Source organism: Colletotrichum navitas, assembly GCF_030913465.1.
Source record: "Colletotrichum navitas strain CBS 125086 chromosome Unknown LY79scaffold_213, whole genome shotgun sequence".
Classification (NCBI taxonomy): domain Eukaryota; kingdom Fungi; phylum Ascomycota; class Sordariomycetes; order Glomerellales; family Glomerellaceae; genus Colletotrichum; species Colletotrichum navitas.
In genome coordinates this window covers 1-14,707 of record NW_026850759.1, presented here as the reverse complement: position 1 = coordinate 14,707, position 14,707 = coordinate 1, and the positions used below count along the sequence as shown (strand labels likewise).

The 14,707-nt window shown below is 30.4% G+C and overlaps 3 protein-coding genes across 3 annotated transcripts; 2 read left to right on the top strand and 1 right to left on the bottom strand.

Annotated features, from left to right (window-relative positions):
• Positions 1-5,884: 5,884 nt before the first annotated feature.
• Positions 5,885-6,326, bottom strand: LY79DRAFT_163943 (uncharacterized protein). Its single transcript, XM_060551165.1, has 2 exons — positions 6,257-6,326; positions 5,885-6,197 (listed from the first exon to the last, which is right to left on the bottom strand). Exons 1-2 carry the CDS (start codon positions 6,266-6,268, stop codon positions 5,946-5,948), a joined length of 264 nt encoding a protein of 87 aa, XP_060406942.1. The 5' UTR covers positions 6,269-6,326; the 3' UTR covers positions 5,885-5,945.
• A 1,346-nt stretch (positions 6,327-7,672) lies between these two features.
• On the top strand, positions 7,673-9,025 carry LY79DRAFT_530544 (prolyl oligopeptidase; the record flags this gene model as incomplete). The annotated part of the gene is made up of 1 exon (XM_060556186.1): positions 7,673-9,025. One exon carries the CDS (start codon positions 7,673-7,675, stop codon positions 9,023-9,025), a length of 1,353 nt encoding a protein of 450 aa, XP_060406941.1.
• A 1,268-nt stretch (positions 9,026-10,293) lies between these two features.
• LY79DRAFT_530558 (O-methyltransferase) lies at positions 10,294-11,202 on the top strand (the record flags this gene model as incomplete). Its single annotated transcript, XM_060556188.1, has 1 exon — positions 10,294-11,202. The coding sequence occupies one exon, from the start codon at positions 10,294-10,296 to the stop codon at positions 11,200-11,202; it is 909 nt and encodes a 302-aa protein (XP_060406940.1).
• Between the last annotated feature and the right edge of the window lie 3,505 nt (positions 11,203-14,707).

The following is a 14,707-nucleotide window of genomic DNA, read 5'->3' as shown; positions in this document are numbered from 1 at the left end:
TTTTACTTATAAGGTACTTTTATTATAGTTATTATTAACCTTTACTTATTTAGTAAAACCTTAGTAGCTTTTCTTTAACTTTTAGTATATTCTTAACCTTACTTATTAGTTTATATACTTTTAGTAAAAGTACTATTCTTAATAACTATAAAGGCCTTTATATTATAAATAATAAGTTACTTCTTAAGCCTAGCTTCTATAAAATAAATATAAATAATTATTATATTAAATTAAGTATAATATTCTACTTTATAAAGAATATAGTATATATATTATAAAGAACCTCCTTAATAGCGTAAGAGGGCTAGGTATAAAGGATCTTAGGCTAAAGAATATAGCCTTTATTCCTAGATTTTATATTAATATTACTTTAGAAGGTCTAATTAAGAAAGCAAAGGTATAGTATTAAGGATATAACTATACTTTTTACTTTAGAACGCCTAAGAAGGATATAACTATAAAGAAGCTAGTATATAAAGGTAACCTTATTTTCTTAAATATAAACCTCTCTTTTTTTACCTTAGGCTATTATATAGCCTTATTCTTTATAGTTTTACTTTACTAGTAAATATATAAGTGTTTATAACTATATTTTATTTATTAATAAATACACTAGTAGACTATAGTAATAACGTTTACTTTTAGTACCTTTAAAGTAAGTATCTAAGGCCTAAAGCACTTATAATACTCTAGGTTAATACTTAGAGGGTAAAAATTAAAGGACTATTTTATATTAAATATAAGTATTATACTATTACTTATATAAATAAAGTAATTTTAAAGTAAGCCTCTAAAGACTACTTAATTTATTTATATTATTATATCTCTTAAGATCTTTTTAACTTCTTAACTAGATTTAACTACTTAAAGTAGCTTATATACTTAAGAGATAAGTATACTACTTAGCTTTTTAAAGTTATACTTTTTAAAAAGACCTATAATAATATATTCTTAGTTATTTATAGATTTATTACTTAGGTTACTTAGTAGTAAAAGGTTAATATTTATAAGATCTACTAAGATAAAGATATATTAGTTATTAGTATTAAAGAAAATATAAAGTATAAAAGGTAGATAGTAAAGCTTAAGATAAATATAGAACTCTTTTTACTAAATATTAAAAAGCCTATAAGTAGTAAAAAAAAAGTAAAGTAAAAGATTATTACTTATATAATAAAGATACTTTTGTCCTCTAGACTACTTTATAAACTATAGCTAGAGGTAGTACTTATAGTAATCTATATATATAATATAAGCCCTCTCTAATATTATAACTAGACTTTACTTATTAAGAAAAAAGAGGCTTAGTTTAAATAGTACTTTTACTAGTAAGCAGTAGTATATATAGTAGTATTATAGTATAACCTTTATTCTTACTAAAGATAAATATATATATATATAAATACTAGGCTTATCTATTAATAAGTAACTATAAGAAAAGTATTTAAAAAAGATAATTTAAAGTTAAACTATAAGAGTATATTAAATACTTAGTAAAATATATATAAAATATATATAACCTTTATAGAATTTAGGTACCTTTACTATATAAAGTAATTATTATATATAATATATACTTTAATAAAATAAATTACTTTTAAAATAAAAATAAAAAAAGTAATATAATAATAAAATTAAAAGTAAAAAGTATAGTTAAAATTATTAAAGATAAAGACTATAAGTAGAATATAATAATAAATATACTTAGGTTAATAAAAGTAATAATAATAATATTTAAAATAATAGTTACTATAATATAGAATAATAATCCTTTATTAAGTAATACTAAAGTAATTACTTAAGATATTAAGTAATATAACTAAGGTATTACTATAAGAGAAAAAGAAAAAGTATAGACTTCTAAGTTAACACTAGGCCCTAGTAATCTAAATACTAAGACTACTTTATCCTCTAAAATTAGTTAACTAGGTATAATACTTAATAATAGTTAAGTAGTAAGATTATATAATAAGGCTAAGTACTATAGTATAAAAAGATTATAACCTTATATAAAAGAGGTTCTTTAACCTTTATACTACTAAATAATAACTAGTGTTCTAAAATAGTAAAAAATATATAGATTAATATATAGCTATATAATTAACCTAATAGTCTAAGCTAAGAAAAATAAAGCTAAAAAATAAGAATAAGCTAATAATAAAGGCGCCCTCTAGTATATATAAGTATAGTTAATTATAGTATACTAAAGTATAGACTAAGAGTAAAATATCTACTAGTAACCTCTAAGGGGGTATTCTTCTTATCCCTTAGTTAAAAGAAAAGACTAAGCCTTAAAAGCTTCTTTATAGCCTTCTTAAATAATTAATAAAAAGTAAAAACTAAAGTAAGTAATAGATATTATATACTATATACTATAGTAAATATAGTAATATATAAGCTAATAACTTATTATATACTATAAATATTAAATAAGAAGTAATATTATTATAATAATCTTATAAGACTACTATAGACACTAAAGAAGTTAATTAAAATACCTCTAGACCTTTATTAACTACTATAATAAGTAATAGATTATAAAATTATAGAACTAAGGTATCTTAAGGTATTTAACGTAATTAATAAGTAAGATTTACTACTAAGAATAAGGCTTCTCTTATTAAAGTAAGTATAGATATATAAGTAAGATCTAAAAGAATATCTTAACTATAGTAAAGTATAAGTTATTATAAAAGGGGATATATAAAAAAGAACCTCTTTTTTTAAATATATATAGTAACCTTTATAATATAAACCTTTTATATAATAATAGCTATTACTATATAATTTAACTTTAAGGTTAAGTAACTTAATATAGTTAATATATTTCTTAATACTAAAAAAGACTTATTAGAAAAGCTAGTATACTATAAGTTATTACTAAGTTATTAGTAAAAAGAAAAAGTAGTATCTATTATATAGGCCTTATATAGGTTATATAATATATCTTTTCTTTAGTTTAAGGAGTTTATAAAGACACTAAAAAGCCTAAGGCTCTTATTATTAAAGAAAGACCTTTGTCTCTTTATTTCTAAGGAGTATACCTTATATATACTCTTTTATATTAATAATATTATTATTATATACCTAAAAGAGAGTAAAAAAGTAAAAGAAGTAATTATTATAAGGCTAAAAAAGGTATATAAAATAAAGGACCTTAGAGAAGTAAAGTAGTAGCTAGGTATTTATATTATATATAATAGACCTAACTAGAAGATATATTTCTACTATAACTAATATATTTATAATATAGCTATAAAGTTTAAGTATATAAATAAGATTTCTTTTATAATACTATTACTAATAATAGACTTTCTTAAAAATAAAGGAATAGTAATACTAGTAAAGGTAAACCTATTATAAAAGACAGTTAGATTAATCCTATATACTACTATAATAATCTAGCTAAATATAGTATTTACTTACTTACTTTTCTCTAGGTACCTAATAAACCTAAGTGTACACTATATTTAAATAGTAAAGTAGTATATTTAATACCTTCTTTATACTTTATATTTATTAATATACTTTAGTATCTTAAGAGGTATATAACTTCTTTATATAAATAATACTTCTTTTACTAATAATATAATTACTTACTAGTTATTTTAAAGGTATATTATATATTTCTTTAGTAGCCTAATTTATTAAAAAGTAACTTACTAAGTAATAGTTATAATATTAATAACTAAAGCTAAGCTTTTTACTCTTAACTATATAACTAAAAAGCTTATTACCTTAAAATACCTCTTTTATAATATCTACCTTAAATTAAAAGATAATATATAGGTAGTATAATATAACCTTTATTAAGGTAGTATACTATTTTTTAAGCTAAGTAAATAAGTTATTTATTAAAAAAGTATATATAAAAGTCTTATTATAATTATTATAAGCTATATTACTTACTATTTTATAAAAAGAAGTATATTATTATTTAATCTCTAAAATAGTAGTATAAAAAGTAAAGTTAATATTATTATTTAGTAATTATAGCTATATACTTTTTATAATCTTTTTTATAACTATAGTATTAACTTAACTTAATAATAAGTTATTTACTTTTTATTATTTATATATCTTTAGCTTAGTAAAAAATAAATTACTTATAATAATAATTTATTTTTACTTTATTACTTTATTATTAATAGTTAGTACTACTAGCTAAATAAGCTCTTAGCCTTATTACTTTACTTACTAGCTAACTAAGAGGTTATTTTAGCTTATAAGGTTAGCTTTATATTACCTTTAGTGCTTAGTGTTTTACTTTATAATATATTTAGCTAGTATAGGTACTCTAAGGTACTTAGGGAGCTTCTTTTTACTATCTAGATTTATAAATTACTAGACTTTATATTAGGTAGTATAAAAGTAAAGCTTTATATACTATAAAAACTAATCTTTATATATAGTTAAAAGGCTATAAAGGTAAATATTAGTTAATAAATATACTATAACTTCTAAAGGTATTATAGGTATAAGATAAAGTTAAAAAAGAGTATTAGTTTTAAGAAAGCTATTTCTAAGTATATACTACTTTATAATAGTAAAGGTTATTATTACTTATAAATTAAGTTAAAGCTAGGCTTATAACTATTATTAAGTAATATATTTAAAAGGTAATTTATATAGTTAAAAGTAGCTTATTTCTTTTATTTATAGTACTATAATCTATGTTCCTTAAATATTACCTTACTTAGTAAATTCTACTATAAGTATTTATATTTAAGAGTAAAGGTTAAATTAATAAGTAATATTATTCTAGAAAATAGTATTAGTTAGTAATATCCTATGTAATAATAAACCTATAAGGTAGTTTAGGATAATAATAAAGAATAAGGTAATATATATTTTTAATTAATTTTATATAATCTAGTTAAACTAACTTATTAAAATAATAGAAAGGTAAGTAGATATATATAACTTACTATAATATATAACTTACTATATATATATATTATTCTTAAGTATTTACTAGTCTTTTATATTATATACTATAGATATAAGCTAGTAAAGTATATTATTAAAACCTAGTAAAAAAGGAGTATAGTATAGTATATACTTTAAGTTATATAACTTATAATATTATTATTAGAAGACTTTTTAAAAGTAAAGTATAACTATTATTACTTTAACTTAGTATTATAGTTCTATTATTATATAGTATAGTAAACCTTCTATATACTAAGTAGTATATAAGTACTATAGTATATAGTATAAGTAAAGAAAAAATTTATATCTTATATATAGCTAGATATTTTAAAAAATATATCTTCTTAGTTTTATACTCTATATAAAAAGTAAGTAAATTTATATATAGTAGCTATATATACTACATATAGTACTTTTATATATATAAGCTATTATAAAGCTTATACTATTTTTTATAGACTTTTAGCTTTACTATATAAGTATTTATTAAGATTTCTAGAGTTTTAGAAAATACTAAGATTTTCTTAGTAAAAAAGAATCCTTAAGTATTTACTACTAGTACTTAGTTATATAAAGGTCTAAAAATAGTATATATATATAGAAAAGATAGCAATATAACTAAAGTATTTTATAAGATTTCTTTCTTAAATTCTATCGCTTAACTATAGTAGATTCCTAAGGCTAGAAAATATAGTGTATTTTGGTGGGAATCTACTGTTTTAGAGTGGTGCAAATGTGGGGGTGGTGCATACGCAGGGTATTTGAGTTACATCCCCTACTGTTTTACATCCTACGTTTCTCTATTGCTCACTTTCTCTAGTGATTTAGATGCGATGCTATATGTGAGGGGGAAAAAACAGAGGAGAAAAATATGTTGATGAATATAGTCGCTCTAAACCCCCATAGGAACAAGGCAGATGAAAATCGGACGAACAAGTTTTATTTAGAACAACATCCTACTACATTTAAATCACATTTCTTTTTCCAAGATTCATCAGTTTTATACATATACCTCAGCGAGTATACTGAGCCTCGTTGATGGAGACAAGATCCTCAGACTTGACACCTGCGTACTGAGCCTCGTTGATGAAGACGAAATCCTCAGACTTGACACCTGCGTACTGAGCCTCGTTGATGAAGACGAAATCCTCAGACTTGACACCTGCGTACTGAGCCTCGTTGATGAAGACGAAATCCTCAGACTTGACACCTGCGTACTGAGCCTCGTTGACGAGGAGTGTGCCCTCAGGCTCCATGCCAGCATTCTGAGCCTCATTAGAGACTATTTTTCAAGAGAGGTACTAAGGGTAGGTAAAGCAGTTACCTTCAAGAACATGATTGATACTGAGCCCGGTTCCTAATTTAAATAAGAATTCTTGGACATGAAATTACTCGGATGAGACGTTATGAAAATTTCTAGAAGTAAGGCGGAGGAAAACTCCTTTATATACCTCTTTTCACGCTGGATGCAAGGAATAACTGATTCTATGAGGTAAAATCTATTATTACTACTCCTAACTAGTCGTGACTCGTACCCAAATTCTGTTAAGAACTCTAACACTGTTGCTACTTACCTAGTTAACTGGTAGCTTAAACTTAGCACTGTAGCTGTTACGCTTGGTGTACGATTTATATATATACTCCTACGATAATATCCTACAAGCTTTTGTATTGATCTACTACTTAACGTACTTGTATCACATATGTAGAATAATGGCAGTATACTGCCGAAACATGACGTAACCTAATATTAGAGCACAACTACATAATGCTTGTAAGGGTAGAAGTGGCGTGTAATCTTATTGCGGGCCACAGTGAGACGGTTGAAATATATGTTACACCGGATCCAACCTAATATGACTGTTGCCTTCAAAGCTCTTGCCAATATATTTCAAGCACTCCAGCATCACGTCTCTGTTCATGCTAGTATCTTCATCTAGGCATGGTGCCTTTGGAATTCCAACGCCATGGATAGAGCCCTCGCCGAAGTTCCATGCAGGTTACGGGTTATTCCCAGCTGCAACGGTCATTACGTACTCCTCATCGACAGCATCTACGATGAGACATTGAATGCAACAACCATAGTGCATACCGTCAAGACAACGCTTACTGGAGAAGCCTTTTTTCTCGCCGACATACATGCAGATGTCTCTCCCATTTGGCTGGAAGAATCCGTGCTGCTCTGGGGGACCAATGACGGGAGCAAGACAAGCATGTGGTTTCTCGATGTATCTGGCCCTGATTTTACGTAAGATTCTTTAACCCGCTAAGTGTAAGCTCCAAGCTGGCTAACTTACAGGCCATGATAAGACCACGCACTGCTGGTTGTTTATTACCGAGTGTCTCGAGTATCAAGTCGCACAAGATTTCAGAGACAGTCTTTGCGCTGGTCTTTGCATCGAACGATGGCGGTCCCAGCGGAGGGGATCAGAAGCATGGAATAAAGGGCTCTGGGAGGTTGTACGAATCCCTCCCCATTCGGTTCGGTCGCTCGTATCTTCCCGACCACGGACATGAACCAAACATCTATCTCACACGGATGACCAAAAACGGCTCTTGGTACGAGATGTCCACGGAGGGCTCAAAGTCGATTCTAGAGGGTCTGGGCCTGAGCATAGGAACACCCCTGCATGTGGTCGACGATAGTTTCGAAGTTGGTCCATACGGGCTTCTAGTTCGGGCGGCTAGCCCTGAGTTTCTCAAACTTTACCCACTGGGAAACAAACTATATTTCCTCCGCATGGACTGGCAGAACCAATGCAGGACTGCCCCGCCTCAAAGTCTTGGTTGGGATGAGTGGACAGGATCACCAAGCTCCTTCTCGTTCTCTAACGACGGGCTCTCTGTTGTTCTCCTGATGTCGAAATGTGCAGATGCTTGTTTTGGCCACGAATCTATTTTTGTCGCTGACCTGGAGGGAGACCGAGAAATACGCCACGTTCATATTTCAAAGCCTTCTGAGAACAGCAAGCCTCGGATATGGGATCCTCGGATTGTTTCGGTGTTTAGGTCCTCCAGCAACCTCGATGTCCTCTATGCTGTCGTTGATGCAGAGGGGCAGATGGGTGTATGGAAAATAAACATGTTCCCGGAACAGGACCGAGGCATTATCAAAGCATTGGCAAAGCCGCTTCTCGAACACGGATCCACCACATTTCTATGCTGCTTAGGACCGCCCAGCGTCAGGGACGAACTTCTTGTCTCTAGGTCTACGTTCCAGAGGGCAGGTGTTGTTGAGATCGTCACCGAAGACGCCACGTCACAGCTTCACATTCAAACAGTGGACGAATATCGCGTTCCGCAGCCGCCAGCCATTTCAGATCAGTTCTACTTCCCTTCTGCTGGCGGCTTGATGGTGCAGGCCTTCATCCACAAACCTGCCCATTTCACGGAGGATACGCGATACCCCGTTGTTATCATCGTCCACGGTGGCCCGAACGACGCGTGGAGGGACTGCTGGCTAGCAACCTGGAATCATCTAGCCTGGACGTCCCAGGGCTTTGTTGTCATCACGCCTAATATCCGCGGTTCAACGGGGTTCGGGCTGCCCTTCGCGCTGTCTATCTACAAAGACTGGGGCGGCTCTCCATTGAGGGATCTAGAATATCTTATCTCTTTTATCGAAGCATCAATGCCCTTTGCCGATCTTTCACGCGTCATCGGGGCGGGCTACAGCTATGGCGGATACCTCATTAACTGGCTTGCTGGGCAAGAGCTTTCGAGACGATTCTGCGCCCTGATTGTCCATGGCGGCGTCTTTTCCCCCCGCAATTTGATGGCCGGAGACTTTCCTCTAATTTACCGCCAAGACTTTGGATGTTTTCCCTGGGAGGGTCGTGCGGAGTGGGATAGATGGGATCCCAGTCTGTTCTGCGACAAGTGGACTGTGCCGATGCTTTTTACCTGTGGAGATGTCGATTATCGCGTGCCGGTTTCTGAGACACTGGCGGCGTACCATGCATGTCAGATCAGAGGTGTTCCCTCTCAGCTTCTCCTCTTTCCCGACGAGGGCCATAGAATCAGCAAGCCGGCAAACTTAGCGCAATGGCGTGAGACAATGCTTGCGTGGGCTATTAGATGGACTGCACAATAGGAATATCTTTGTCAAGGTGTGGCAGCACCGCGGCCAATGAGAGTACGCTGCCAAGCCATAGGTTTGTGCTAGGTGCCTCGAGGGGATTGCCGATGGGATGAGGCACCGGCAATAATAGCAGGGCGGGGATAGGTGAAGGTAGGCCCAAGGGGGGCACAACATGGTTTTCGCGTCCGATCTTAGGAATAGGCAGGGAAAGGAAGATTGAAATGATTGTCGCGATTGAAGCCTGATAGCTCGGTATGTAAGTCCTTGGGTATCGTACCTAGTTTAGTTTAGGGAGTTAAGTTGATTTATCCGAAATCTGCCGACTAAACGTTCAAGTGTCTTGATGACAATTGGTTGAGAGACAGACTTACATGCAGTTCTTTTAGCTAACTAAGAGTGCGAAAAAGCTCCGCGCGGCGGCCATTAGGCCCCCACCCCCCCCCCCCCTTCCGAGTCGGCGGGGTTTAGGGTTGCCGAAGTGTTAGTAGTGTATAATAATCATCCCCAAAGTCATCCAAAGTGGGGGTGCGTGCAGTCTTGTACCTTTGGCTTCATCAAGGGTGGCGCGATAATGAATAACCCCCCCTCCCAGTATAACATCCGTGTAAGAGGGAGGTATAGCGACCGTCTAACGTAAAATCTTGTATTTAACCCCGGTTAATTCGGCACAATCAAGTACGCTTAGGGTTATGGTGGTTAATAGGGTGGCTAGGCGGCATTTCATAGGTGGTCAAAAGGCAGGGGTGGTCGAAAGGTAGGTGCTTTGACTTTACCATCCGTATTAGCAATACCTGCGTAGGAAAACCTTCACAAAATAGCTATAAAGTTTTTATAGTAGAGTTATACATAACTAACTTTAGGTAGATAATCCTTATTACGCTACAAAAAGGTCTAGACTTAGCATGAGGTTCTATTAAGGTAAACCAAAACTATAATTTGTTTTTCTGCTTTTAGGCTAGTGTTACATAACTTGAGTTTCTAAGTGCTTGTATTCGATGCTAACAGATAGTTAAGTAGAAATCTTATATTATTATTGATTACTGATTGCACTCTTAGTCCTTTAGATTGTGTTTCATAGGCAGTGAATCTTATTCATATATGTTGAAAACTTCAAAGTAACATTTCTTCGTAAACCTTCTATGTGAGCTAGTCTGTGCTGTCGAGGCACCCTCCAGTATATAGCCACGAAGCAGGGTAAGTTTCTGCTTAAAAGACTTCTAGCTAATGTCTTCTATCTCAACTTCAACTATAACTACTCTTATTAGATCAATAGCACTTCAATGTCACCATCAGCTTCATCTACTGCCCTTAGTAAGGGGAAAATCACACTGACTGGTGCTGAGGAAACACTGCTTCTTACACTTTTGGCCCGCGCCTATGACGCCGATGCACCCCATCCAATTTTAAGCGATCAGTATGCTGTCGAGCTTGTCTCTCAAATAGAGGACCAGGGTTATAGCTTTAAGCGGAGCCTGACTGGCGGCCTAGCCCCCGAACGCTTCGGATATTCAGTGGCTATGCGTGGCCGTATGCTAGACATATGCACTGAGAAGTTTCTAAGGAGACATCCCGGCCCAGCAACAGTGTTGCATCTAGCTTGCGGCCTTGACACACGAAGCATGCGTGTTAGGTGGCAAGGGGAAGGTCGACTATGGATAGACGCAGACCTTATGGAAGCCGTCAAGCTACGAGAGAAACTTATAAAGGAGCCAGACCCAGGCAGGGGAGAATACCGCCTACTACAACACAACGTTGTTCAAGAAGCATGGCTTGACGACTTCAACATTCCTACGGATCGACCGGTATTTATTCTCTTCGAAGGACTCACGCCTTATCTTACGCCACATGAATTCTACAGCTTCTTGCAACGGACTGTAGACTATTTCCACCACAGAGGCGTTCATGGCGAGATTTATTTTGATGTCCTTGGCTCAGTTTTGTACTATTCTATCTACTACCGCTTTAAGAAATCCCTGAAGGTTATGGGAGTGAGATTATCCTACTTTCTTGATAACCCTAAGACCTTGGAGCAAAGAGTAACGGGGTTAAAGTATAAGGAGTGTGTATTTAGAACATTGGACCTTTACAAAACAGGGCTTTTTGGCTGGGTGTCATTATTTCTTGGCTGGGCAATTGGTTTATTTGGCCTCAAAAGGCGTTTTGGTGGGGGCTATGGGTATGAGTTTTGAATCTAGTAGTGTTAGCTCTTTTATCTACTCTAATGAAGTTCTATTAGGTAATTAATGTTACTATATATATGTAGTACACAAGGAAATAAGCTACTCTTCTAGAGTTTTATATAACCTTATTAAGAGAACATAACTATAGTAGAATTAGTTAAGATTCTTGTTATAAAAACGACGCTGTTAATTATAGGCAGTAATGACTGCCTTATATTACCTTGTATAATATACCCCCCTAGATTATAGAGACACTTATATATTATATAATCTACTTCTTAGCTAGTAGGAACACTATTTTAACTCTTCTCTATAATCTATTAAGTTATAATTAAAGGTCTTTAATTAGATTAGGTTAATAACCTTCTTAAGAATTATTTTCTTTTTTACCTTTATTATCTTCTTTTATTTTAGCTATATCTTGTCTTATATAATATATCCTATACATTAGTAATAGAGTGTTATACAAGAGACCTTAAAGACAGTAGTTACTTTATATATATATATTTTGATGTCTTTTTTAATAGCTTTAATAATAAAGATAATATAGTTTTTTATTAAAGAGAATTATATATTTATATATAAAGGAATATTATTATAAAGGTTAAAGAGGTAAAAAGAAAAAAAGTAGCCTACTTATTATACTTATTTACTTACTATATATATATATATACTATTATATATATACTAAACATTATTTTAATTAATATTTATTACTAACTTATAATTTACACTATAAATTATTTAAGTATATTAATATAGTAGTTAATTCTTATAATATCTCTAGTTAATTAGGTATATGATTTTAGACTAACTATTAGTAAATTTAGGCCCTAATTAGCAACAGTAGAAATATTTAATAACACACTAACTTTAATAACGTAAGGGGAAATATTAGTTAAAAACTAAATAAATACTACGCTAGGCCAAAAAAGGTCCTTTTTTATTAGTAGAGTTTATCTATAAGAAACCTTACTATTTTAATATATACCTTAATAAGAATAACTTTTCTACTGCCTAAAAGAGAGGAAATATTAAATAACTACCTTACTACTACCTATTTTATTATAAGGCCTTTATAAGGCACCTATAATAATATCTAACTATTATCTAACTTAGTAAAACCTTAGGTAGCACTTTATAATAAATTATACCTAACTATTAGTAGTTACTATAGCTAATACTACTACTATTATATATATATCTAGCTATAGCTAGCTAGTAGTTAAGAAAGAGGTAGTTAATAAAGGTAGTATAATAAAGGTATAGTAATTTTATTAGTAGTTACTTAATAGGTTATGTTATTACTTTTATAACTTCTTCTATATAAGTAAAAGGTAGTTTTATATACTTATAAGGTAGCTAATATAACCTTTTTACTAGCTATTATAGATCTAATAAGAGAACTAAGGCTATAATAGAAAATATAAAGTAATATAGTATAAAGGTAAAGTATAATAGTAGAGTAGTAAAATAAGACAAGTAATAATAAAGAGCTAAATAATTAATATAAGACAAAAGCTAAGTATTAGTATAGGTTATCTATTAAAGTTACTCTTCTTAATAAGAGGTAATAGGTAATAGAATATATACTCCTAAGTATATACCTAGATATATACTAATAAGGTAATTCTATATTTTACTTATTTATTTACTATATAAGGCACTTGTCTTATAATAAGTACTCTTTCTCTAAAGGACTTTTTTTTCTTTTACTAAGAAAATATACTAAATAGTAGTATATATAAATATAAAGTATAAAAATTACTTTTTTTCTTATATAATAACCTTATTACTTATTATCCCTAAAGTTCTATTAAGATTATTTAGCCTTTAGTAGTACCTAGGCTATATTATTATTATTATTAGTATTATAGTAGTATTTATTAACTTAGCTACCTTAGGCTATTAGTATAGTAATCTTAGGCTAAGTAGCTAGAAGCTAAAGGCTAACTATAGCCTTTTATTTATTAAGCTTAGTAGTTATTTAGTTAACCTTATTTATTAACTCTTTAAATAGGCTACTCTTAAAGGTAGTTAGTATATTAAGGTTATTAGACTTTTTATTAAAGAGTATAATTTTAGTATTTATTTAGTTTACTTACTTCTTAAGGCTCTTAAAGAACTACTTATACTTATATACCTTATTAGCTTTCTTATAAAGGTTCTCTATAATATTATTATTACAATGTTAACTATTGCGGATAAATATTAGAGTTATTAGGTTAACCCTAATGACTTATTGCTAGTAAATCCTTAGATATTTAGCTATAGATTCTCTAAGAATTTATAGGCAATAAGTTAGTTATTTAACTAACTAACCTACAATAATTATCTTTCTTTTTTTATATATAATAGAGAACTATAGTTACCTTTATTATTTATTAATTACTACTAATATATATAGTTAACTATATTAACTTATCTCTTAGTATTACTAACACTAATTAGTAGTTAACTTTACTATTAACTATATAGGTTAACTTTACTATCTAAACTATAGATTAGTAAAGGCTATAAGAAGAGGTAATTATTACTAGTTAATTATTTATATACCTAGAGTAGGCAAGTACTAAAAAACGCCTCTATAAATACCTTTACTATAATAGTTTATACTAATTACCTATTATAATAGGTTAATTAATAGATCTATAACTAGTCCCTTTAACTAGTAGAAACCCTATTAATTTATGTCTATTATATAAGCTTTATTGCCTTTAGAGAAGTACTCTTAACTATAAAAAACCTCTTACTTTATATACTTATAGCTAACTAGTAATTATTTACTATATCTTATTTATTATAAGCTCTTTAGTTTACTAACTTCTTTTTCTTATATATATATTTCTTTTACTAACTAATAGCGTTAATAAGTTACTAATATAATAGCCTATTGTTTTTTCTCTAAGTTATTTACCTATAAGAGTATATTTTTCTTTAACTATTTATACTACTAGCAGTAATCTCTCTAATAAATGTATATACCTTTAAGTCTACTAAAAGAAACGCCTATATTTAAGAGGTTATTAGGCTAACAGAGGGCAATAGTAAATAATACTACACCTATAAGTAGAAGACCTAAGCTAAGATAAGTAAATATAATAAGCTTATAAGTAAGTAAAGCTTATAGGTTACTATACTTTTGCCTATAAGGTAATAAAAAGAAGTTTATAATAAGTATAATATACTACCTAATATAAGGTAGTAAGTAGTAGTAATTAATAATATATTTACTATACTTACTAACTTTATATAGTATATCCTCCTATAGTAATAAGGAAAAGACTATATTAAGAAGTTACTAACTAACCTTATAAGTAAGTAATAAGCTCTTATACTTAATACTATTACTATATTTTATATTAGTAGTTATAAGTATTATAACTATATTAGTAGTAAATTACTTTACTACGCCTATAAGGATTTTAGTAAATAGTCTATAAATAACTTTAAGGTAATTAACTAGAAGGTTCTAATAAGCCTATATAACTTCTTTATTAATTATAGTGTATAA